Source organism: Echinococcus granulosus (genome assembly GCF_000524195.1).
Source record: "Echinococcus granulosus chromosome Unknown EG_S00111, whole genome shotgun sequence".
NCBI lineage: Eukaryota > Metazoa > Platyhelminthes > Cestoda > Cyclophyllidea > Taeniidae > Echinococcus > Echinococcus granulosus.
In genome coordinates, this window is record NW_020170491.1 from 18,765 (window position 1) to 29,773 (window position 11,009).

At 42.8% G+C, this 11,009-nt stretch overlaps 1 protein-coding gene across 1 annotated transcript; it reads right to left on the reverse strand. All coding sequences in view use genetic code 11, as the record gives it.

The window, feature by feature from the left end:
- Window positions 1-3,402: 3,402 nt before the first annotated feature.
- EGR_08574 (Transcription factor Ovo-like 2) lies at window positions 3,403-5,680 on the reverse strand (the record flags this gene model as incomplete). The annotated part of the gene is made up of 4 exons (XM_024497823.1): window positions 3,403-3,678; window positions 4,102-4,282; window positions 4,378-4,840; window positions 5,653-5,680. 4 exons carry the CDS (start codon window positions 5,678-5,680, stop codon window positions 3,403-3,405), a joined length of 948 nt encoding a protein of 315 aa, XP_024347744.1.
- Window positions 5,681-11,009: the final 5,329 nt, after the last annotated feature.

Sequence of the window (11,009 nt, forward strand, 5' to 3'; positions counted from 1 at the left end):
TTGCAAGCACTGATTGGCTTGGTAACACCCTTAATATTTTGAATATTCTCGGCATGATGATGGACTCGCCTTCACTAACCAATCCTAATGCCTCGTTAAATCAAATCTCACGTTAGCTTAGTTTTACCAAATGGTAAGTTAGAATCGACCTTTAATAACTGCAATTTACTAACAAATGGTCATCAAATCGTACCAGTTATTTACAGTTGGTAATAATTAATATTTTGGAGCATGGATTATTCACCAGAGTGATTAGATTGCAAGCGGGTTTCATCCACTGAGATGATCACAATGCAGTCAGTGTAGCCATGGCAGAACAGACACTTAATCTTTCTTATTTTAATTTTTACATCGATAACTTATTGTGCTTCAGTAATAAATGAATTGAACAAAATCAAAAGGTAATTTCAAAATACATCGTTAAAAATCACGAAATCTTGGTTTACTAATTGAGTAAGTAGACACTAATAGCAGTACTTTTTATTTGTGGTTCGAGTTTGGGCAACGGAATACCCCTTTCACTTATCCGCATCCTCATCCTACCTGTTGTCCGCACGATATTTCTCCAATGCTTGTAAGTCGATTATAATTTCTCGCTTGTGAGCAGACCTGTCTATTATCTACGGTCTAATGAGGCATGCATTGGGGCAACGGAAATGCAATAAATGTGGATGTTTTTGGCATTCGGAGTAAAAATAATGTATTTAAATGGAAGGTATGTAGAAGTGCAGAAACAGTCTGTATTCGCCTAACTACCTTTAAAAAGACCAGAAAGATGACTGTCAATTATTTCATTTACATAGTCTTGCAGACATACTCCAGCATTCATTTGCATTTTCACTATAAATTGTCTCTAAATCAACAGACAACTTTAACTGTACTGTTGAATCAGATACAGCAATTGCCCACGGATATCCATCTCATTCTAAGTAAATCAAATACATGTGAAATGGATGGATGTTAGTTAGACAGGTATATGGACTAATAGTCGATGCCCTGATAAAGTCCAATGTTGACAAAATCAGCTACTTATTTTACAGTATTTTGGGTTAAATATATATTACCTAAACAAATGCGAGTAGTAGTAAATCAGTTTTTCATTCAACACACTTTGACTAAACACAAAATTGTTGCTTCCTCAACCAATTTTGCAACTGGTTATGTGTATATCATCCAGGATCGGGAGTTACACGTACCAGCTAAGTGCTTACATGGATAATTGCAGTATTTTTAGTAAAGAGAGAAAGCATTATTTTGATAGGCATGTCATTATAAAATACAAATTTTAAAGGATTTCCTACGACTAGACATCTGTGTGTTGTTGGCCTACTTTCATTGCCACACGTTATTCAGCGTACACACACACTGCCATTGTTGTTTGTACCCTAATGACTGGTATGTCGATTGTCCCACGCCATCAGTAACAGTAGCGTTCCTCGTTATGAAAGGAGTAGAGGTGAGGAAGAGGAACCCAAGGCGCCTGCAGTCTCAGAGGCCATTCCTGCCTCATTGCATTTAATGGATCGCTCAACCAGCAAACTAATTGCAGCTCTATCATTTACACGTCCATTATGACTAACGCCCTTTAACGCTACACTGAATAACCTTGAGACACATTACACTGAACATATTCAGCTCAATTCCAACAAAATAAAGTCCATTTAGTTTTATCCCGCTGTGCGCAACCCTACCCTCCTACCCCAATTTCTGGTTGGAAATACTAGATCAGGTAATAAACAAAAAATCGCAAGGGTTGTGCAGGTGCGAGTTCTTAAAAGAGAATGCTTAGGTAATCCCAGTCACCTGACTCCACCATGGAAAAGATGACTTTAGAAAAAGTGGACAGGAGAGTAATTTGACACACGACATCACCTACACTTAGTGATCATGGTGAGATTGGGCAAACCGAGGGGTCCGCTGCCAAATCACTTATTGACGAGATCTGTGATACAAGATATACTCTGCTCTAGATAGCCAAGGAGTTGTCACCAGATGACCTGCTGTTGCATGTAGTACGCCTCACTGATCACCCGTTAAGCACATCCTCTCAGATGACATTAAGTCAAATTGTGTAGTAACACTAAGTGAGCCATCACCACAAGAAGCATCATGAGCAATGATGATGACAGATGCTCAGGTCAACTATCGGGACATCAGTCACCACTTAATCCCCTCACTCATGGTATACTAGTGTGGCGTCATAAGCTAGCGCATGACTCACCACCAAATGCAGATGTGACAATTGAGATAGGTGAGACATCTGATTCGAGTTTAGCCGAATCCATAATAGTTTGTTGAAGCAGCGGCGTCTAGCCAACTATCATACCTTCATGCATTTCATGGCAAAATCTAACACTCAGACCAGGCGCCCGTTTCTTCACATCTATCTGATCCTGTTCATAAACATCTTACACTTTTCCAAATTACATGAATAAAGGCCAAACTTTTTGGCCATAGCGACTACCGCGACTCCTGATCGACTTGGACCAAGTTCTCCATTGTCAGTAGAACAAAGTGATGCTTTACTACACGGGGACGTTCGTTGACGTGATAAGTGACGCCTGGGATTTCACTCATAACCTTTCCAAATCTCCTTCTGAGCAATAAAAGTGTGCTGCGTGATCACTACATTCGTAACGTCATTTATTCCATTTATATCCCTTGACGTTCACCTACCTGCTTCAATCACGTCATCGCCTAGGTGGCACATGATGATGGAGTAATTACACCACATTTCCAATTTCTCTGCCCATTACTGCCAAATTTAATGGCGGAGCAGCAGCAGAAAAGTGGCGACACCCTCAATGAAGTGGCACTATCCACTGACTTAGTTGAAACTGATTGAGCTAATTTTAGCAAGTGACAATAAGCCCTGACTCGCTCGATCACCCACCCACCTAACTTTGCAAAACCTATCTAAAGGACACTCCTCTGTGCTCATTTCAACCGGATGATGGGTCTACGAACCGTGTCATTACCAGAGCAGTGATATAGGCATGTGTAAACCCCTATCCACTATTTTGGCTCTCGAAGTGCTTCAATCCATCTCATAATGCAATGGAGGAATACAATCCACACCTTATTCGAATCGCAAGAAAACCTCTAAGACCAGACCGTCAGCCAAGGGACTTTCATTAGACCATTAGATTTCGTACAAATGATGAGGTCTCCTCTCGTCTACAAGGTAAAACTCGCTCCACAGAAGTAACTCAGATTTTAATTAGAAAAATATCACAACGAAAACCCGGCATTTAGATAGCGGGAGCAAAACTGTGGAAGTCTGAGTGGTTGATAGTAGAAAAAGGGGAATCAACGCTGTCCACAAGCTCCGGCCTCATCTAAACTGCAGTTTTAAAGAAAGCACCCTGCTTCTGGCTGCTGTGGTACAGTTGAGCCTGGATTTCAGCCATGTCTTTCACTGTCAGCTGCCTCTTCCCCATTTCGTCTAGGGGAGGATACACGGTCACTCTCTGGACCCAACGCCACCACCGTCAAGCGTCGCGGTGCTCGACCCTTTCTCCGGTGATTTGACGTTCCCACCTGGTTTAGCGGTGGTAGTGGGGATGGCTGAGACAATGGCAGTGACAGTGAAGAGGGCGACTGCCACTGTGACACCACGCCATCGGTCAAGAGAGGCTCCACCATGGGTGTTTGCTGTGCTCTTTCAGACTCGACCACCTGCACCAAGAACATGGAACATTTTAGTAACTGTATTAGAATACTGCAGAACGATCCGGTTATCCACCACATTTGCCTTTGTTTGCTAGACGCTAGAAGCACGCATCACAAACCTCCAATAACTCTCCTTGAGCTAAATCACTTCCTGTGGACTAACGCAAGTGTAATTATTTCCTGTGACAGCTACTTTGTTAAAAGGGGCCTTTTCGAGTAGTGGAAAATGGGGAGATGGCTAAAGGTGGCAATTACAAGGCACCCGTTTTAAAGAAGTTGTAATTAAACATTCAGATTTTGCGATTGCGGTACCACAGTGATAGTGATTAGGCTGTTAATGTTGCAAATAACGTCAAAATCAGTCAAGTGATGAAATGACATTGTGTGGGATATATCAGCTAGTTACTGTAGTGCTAAGTAGTGTCCCACCTCTTCATTCTTTGTGCCACTTAAATGTCCAGTGGTGTGGCAAACACTCCGATTCCGTCCTCTTCGTAACAAGTACTCATCGATGGTGCTACTCGCCTCTTCGGTGTTTAACTTCTTGACCACTCCCTTGCCAGAGTGTATATTTTGGATATGCTTCTTCACATCGGTAGTCCAGTTGCTTCTAAGCAAATGTAAGGCATGGGTTACGGATTGTCAAACTTAACGCGACAGACTTTGTCATGCATCCATAAAGCATTGTTCAAAGAATTCGCTCACCTGTATCCGCAGACGGAGCATATGTAGGGCCGAATGTAGCCCTCTCTACGTCCGTTCTGCTTCTGAACTCTCAGCACACTGGAGTACTCTGATAGCGATGCTCTCGCTGTCTTGGGACTCAAGGTTTGGATGATGACATTCGAGAGTTGGGGGTGGGCAACCCTAATATGCTTGCCGGTATCTGACTTCCAATTAGACCGGTAGCCACAAAATGAGCATCGAAATCGTTTTAACTGCTCAGATTGCTCCACTTTTCGTGCACTGCATTCTGAGCGCCTCTTGGACGTGCCTGGAAAGCTGCCTTCTGCTTCCTTTCTGGCCCGCTTTTCCACTTCACATTGCCAGTGCTCCTTAAACTCGTCCCATTTGTAGGTGTGGAAGGAGCACATCGAATGCTGAGAGAGGATAGGTTCTTCCTCACACCTCTCCGAGTCATCGGCATTGTTGTGTTGGCTGTGTTTGGCTTCCAGAAAATAGAATGGATTGAATGAATAAACCGAACAAATGAGCGTTCGTAGCTTACTCCAATTTCTAAGATGTGTCCTTTCTATGGGATGAAGGATTGTACCTGCGTATGATATGACGCCCAGTAGTCACAGGGTTATTTCCTTGTCTCAAATATGCCATAAACATGAACACGCCTTTACCCCCATCTACACCCTTATTGAGGCCCACTGTTTCAATGTATTCTACAGTTTAAATGAAGCAGTGTTTCAATTTATGGAAGGCATCAAAACGCCAGTCGTGTAGATGTCATGTTGGAAGTCTCCACTTGAGGTGAGAGACATGTAATTTTGTGGTTAGAGGTGTCAGACAGACAGGCGCATGCACCCACCTCACCACTTAAGTCACAATGATGCGGTCAAGAGTACACTAGGAAGGCTGCAATGTCACAAGATCATTTAAAGCCGCAACGCGAAATCATTCCTCGAAGTAATAGCTACACCTCTTCAAACATGGACGTATTTCGCTTTAGAAGGTGAATGAAGAGCAGTGCTGCTGCACATGGATGTCACACTTGGTGTGTATCACATACGCATAACTAATGACATGTACGCATTCAGTGCGGTTGACAAGTACTAGTCCTTAAAACATCACTTGTATTACCGTACATTGTGAAGCAGTAAAGCAGTAAATTGGCACACGACAAATCAATGCTGTATCGACATGTTCTGCAGGACCAATTAGGACAATATTTTACTTCAAGTCAGGGGTCACTTACTAGGCATCATACTCAAACATTAGAACAGTCAACTACGTAGAAATGGCACTCACCAGAATCGACCGGATTGAAGTCGCCCATCATTGAACCTAATGCCTGTGGTGAGTGACGTCTGATAATACGAGGATACAGAGTGAAACATGCACTATTTAAGCGGCTACCAAATAAGGATCCTTGTTTATCATTGGTTTGGCATGGCTGAGTCAGACCAAATTGATTTCTATTCGTCCAACCACTCAACCATCACTCGCCTCCAATCAGTGTCAAATGAGAATCGAATCCGTGTATGGTGATTGGTCTATCATTTGACTGAAATTGACCACTCATGTCTAGCATTCAAATTAGATAATGCTAGTTACAGAATTGACACCTTTAAAAATCATTAGAATCCATTTTCTTGCGCTCACAATTGCTAAGATACTCGCATAATTAGCGCGCAGAAATGAATTTACAAAAGGATCACTATACATCTTCTGAGGAATTCCAAAAGGAATAAAGTTGTTTAATCGACTCCAAATGTGTACAGTCTGCTCTTCATTGCTCTTCGCAATAGTCTGATTTCCTTAACTCCACTCCACATCATCCCAATCTCTGATTGAGAATCCCAAAGCAATTGTCATACAAAGAATGATAAGGGCTTCGCAATTGTAAATTTTTTAAATAGGAAAGGAGAAGTTGCTACAGTCACCTGATTATACCATGGAGAATAAGGCATAAGAACCGGTGGACCAAACTAAAGTAGGAAGTTGACATCTCACATATAACTGCAGATGGTTAAGTGGTTACCACCAGGTGATTTGCCATCCCATAAAGGACACATCACCGGCTGTTCGTTAAACACATCGCCACGAAATGACATTAAGTCAGACTGCATAGAGTGTCGCCCAGTTGATCATCGTCGTGACATTTGTCATGAGTAATGATCATGGCAGATGCTTAGGGTGATCGTCGGGTCATCAAACACCATATTACGCCTCAGCCGTGGCAATCCGATATGGCGTCATATGTCAAAATGTAAATCACCACTGAATACACAAGTCACAAATGAGACGGTTGAGATATCTGATTCGAGATGAACCGTTTCAAGACAGACAGTTGAAGTGGCAGCGTCCAACTACCTTCCATGCCTTCATGCAATTGGTGTCAGAGTCTAACACTCACGTCGACAAATATCACTGTGTAGCGAGTTATCAGAATGTTTACTCTATTGACTCTGCACGAATATGCTCATATTGATCAGGATCTGCGGTAGTTGCCATTGCCGAAGTGGCTGACATACAAAGCAGCCACCTCACCACCTTCAATCGTGTGGTATGGAAGCATTGAACAACTGCGTGAAATGAATAAAGCGGATGTGGTAGCACACATGTCTGATATGCTGATAGTCTATCGACAAATGTGTGGATTATGTAGTGGCCTCTTGTGGATTGAGAACTGTAGCGTGGGTGCTAGGAAAGGGAAAAAGTTCTTTACAGAACCACACGCATAATCCTGTGATATCCTCGAGGAAGGCAGACACTGCATTGAAACTAGAGTTAGTTGGCCAAACCCTAACTTAAAAGGCAATACTTCATATCTCATCGGCTGCACACAAAGCCTAAGCAATACAGGGGTTTATATCTGTAGGTGGTTGGGTACAGAAAGACCTAGATCAGAAGGCTGCCAATGTCACCTCGTGTACTATAGTCAGATTACCAAGTAATAAAACGAAGCTGCACCTGACACCTTTGATATCTTCCATCGTGTGGTCATCCACCATACCTGTACGAAGATGCATGTGCTAGACGGAGAGGGAATGCCTCCCTCATGTTACTGTTATCAGGATAGAGCCTAGCTAGATGATCGAGCTTTATTGAAAAAGAAGCAATATGGTTTTGGTGTTAGGAGAATTCTTCTCCTTCTCAAAATAGCTGTAGGACATCGCCATTCGTAAAGCGTCCTACGTGTGACATGATGAGCAATATCTCACAGAATGGAACGGTGGAGTTCACAAAGAGATGGATAATCCGGAAAAATTCATTAATAATGTTTGAATTAGATGATTTTTTGCCCCCATGGTGAAACAGCTGACGGACTTCATTAGTACCACTGTGAAAGTACACTGTTGTACGTGGAAGTTCAATTTAAACGGATCAGAATATTTTGCCTTCAGTTATGGCAATAGCCTTCGGAGACAAACAGCAAAATAGGGTATAGCTTTTGATATCCGTGTCTACCGTTGCTGATCGCTGACAACCACTGACAACCTTAACAGAGCACTTTATCCTGTAGCTGGCTGCAGTAAACATCTGCATCTCACATCTTCATGCTGCGGTATTGTTATAATATACCATTGTCCACAGTTAGACCTCATGCCTCCCACGACGGGTGGATAAGGGGTGGGCGCTGCTGGTGGTGAAAATGCATGGGAGCCAGCAGATTGGATGTGTGGTTTCTACCTAAAAGAAGCAGCAAAGGCCATAGATTGCAGAGTGAGAACAATGTGGCTGTTCAAAGAATGCTGAGCAACTTCCACGTAACAACTAGAACACCCTTAAAAGCAAGCTATTATAAAAACCAAAATGAAATGGAAGATCGATGTGGAGTCTTGTGCTGCTTGTCTAAAAATAACTTCCACACCAGCAGGACGTTGAGTAGAATTTGAAAAGTTACCGAACGACGCCAATGGCAAGCGTTTCCTAAATTGACTGCCATTGACAGAGGGAAATGAAAGCAACCATTGCGGGGTTGCACCATCTATAAAAAGGAAGTGCGTCGATTCACCTGGAGATGTATCGAGTTGAGTTTTGGCTTATCCGTCATGATACAAAGTGATCATTTCCCCAGCTCAGCTGCTAGATTAGAGATGCTAGATTTGGATGCACAAATGTGATATCCTATTTACAGTTGCAACGTCAGAATAAGGGAAGCGGTGATAGGGTACTTTTGCTGTGTAATGCTTAATGTTGACCAAAATCTGTGCCAACCTTCGGTTGGAAGCTTCCTTCATCTTTCGGGATTTGTACATGTGCAAAGTCGCGTTTTATTGTCTGTGGCCATGGTAATTTCGCTTGACTAGATGCGATTGCTATCCTCAGACAGCTTGACCTTTAGCTCAACGACACAGTACACATGCACACAACCTCCTTCCCTTCCCACCTCTGATTTTGGCTTCAGCAAAGCTAAGAGATGCAGACATGACGTCGTCACATCACATCACTTGCCACGTCAACTTCTGCATTCAAGTTGGAGTTGATCCATTCAAAGCGTTGGTTCTTTAACAACTTCAAAACAAATCACACTTAAGTAATTTTTCCTCCTAATTCACTATTTGATTTTCAGCATGCTGGTGCAGTACTTTTTGTGTGGAAATGAATGTCTGCTCTAAATTTGTTGATTGGAGGATAACTAGAGGCAAGTGGGTGAGGTGACAATAGGTGCTTTAGGCTAATCAGTGAGTGTCCTGTCATTTTCTCCAATTACACCTGTATTTGACCTTCTTCTTTTGGGGGTCGATCAGGCCAAATCAACTTTCCCTGAAGTTGGACACACACGTTAGAACATCATCAAGTCAGCTTCAAACCGTGTTGGCAATCAAGGCACAGCAACTTCAACACGCTGACACGCTTTCATGACTAAGCAGGAGGGACACTACTGTATACGCAATTAGCAGCTAGGTACTAGAGACACAAGATAATTTTATTCTCACGTAATTTGCACCACTTTGAACGTCCTTGACCTTGACCTCATTGCAGGCACGCACGAGGTTTTTCTCTGGGTCATACCGGGCAAAACTGGATTTGCTACAACCCCAGTTAGCATTAGTTGTTACGGACACATGTCACATATGAGGCACGTAGCAAAAATAGCCAAGATGGGGAGCGTGAAAACCGTTTTACGGAAGCACAACGTTACTGGGAAAAGGGTTAACATCATAAACACAAAAAATCACTAAGCTAGAACGGCAACCTATTGTCCAGTTAAAAGAGATCCAAGGGCAAATACGGGAACCGAATAATAGTTTTCAGCCTCCCAAGAAGTGGATGAGCCAGTTTCTTTGTCCTAGTGTAATTCAAAGCCCCTCGGTAGAGTGACTGACCGTGGTTTTGTTTTGACATTCTCAGCCATTTTATAAAGATGCAACACATTAACAAGCATCAAGCATGACAAGCAAACCGATGTCTGGCTTCGTGCTCAGAAGTGCAACATCGTGACACCGATACGGTGGGTGATGACAACTCAGATGTTGACGACCATGTTACAAGGTTGACAATTTATTAAGGCATGTCAGTAGTCGTACCTTGGTAATCGCTCGTAAATGAAGTGGTCACGGATAAACTGTCACCATCTACCACTTTACATGTCATGCTGAACCTCGTAGATATTGTGAGACAATCCTCACTTATAACCGCTTCATACCTTGCATCTCCCTTGTGTGCACGTTACGCCTTAACTTGGCTTCAATGCAATTCAGACTGTACACAGGAGGCATTTGGAATGCGTCTCAGCACCAGAGCTTCAGTTGAAAGTGTCAAACAAATTAACACTATTGATTCATTACCTCCACAGGCCTTCTTCTTTACTCGCAACAACATCCTCTTTAGTGTTAGGCCCTTAAGGGAAGAGTGTCTAACGCATAATACTATCTTCTGCAGTCCTGAGGAAGATATGACAGTATAAACTGTAGCCGGTACGGTCGAACCCCCTCTTAAATGGAGAACGTAGAGAATGCTAAATGCGACCAGAACAATTAAGTTGTAATTAGCGAAATGTTTGTCGTCTTGGCCACGTCCAGTCGAGACAGCCACTATGCCAAGGATACAAGGTCTTTGTTTGAATTAAAAAGACTCTGCTAAGTCATGGAACAGAACTGCATCCAAACTGGTGAAGGAGGGGTAAAATACTGGCAACGTTGGTTGGGTAGAAAATTAGTTACTGGATTAAGGGGGACTAGATTGCTGAGGAGAAGCTGAGGTAGGTAGTTCGAGAACTAGTTTTGCGAAGGTGTAAGTACTTACGGAACTAGGGAGAAAGGAAGCCAGGTAAATTTGCTTTTCAATTATTAAGTTCAAGAGGAAATCCTCTTACCCGGTGCTTTACTCGTTCTCTAAAGTTGTTGTCGTCTCTTGTATTTATTCTTCAATCCTCTCCTGTTTGGCTGAGTGATATTTGGAGAACAACATCGCCTTCATCTTCGGTGGCCACCTCTCTGATTGAATGCCTGGCCTATGCTTCCCACTAGTTACCCTTGATTCGTTTTTACCTTAGCAATACTACTAGTAATGTTTAGGTAGGAGTCTTACTAAGATCGTGACATGAGGGGCTGATTTGCTGGGTGCCACCTCCCTGACCTAGCTTTTCTGAGACGTGTGACCCATAAGAAACTGCATCTTTTGCTTGAAGGCAAAGATTCTAAATCCATGATTTCCAT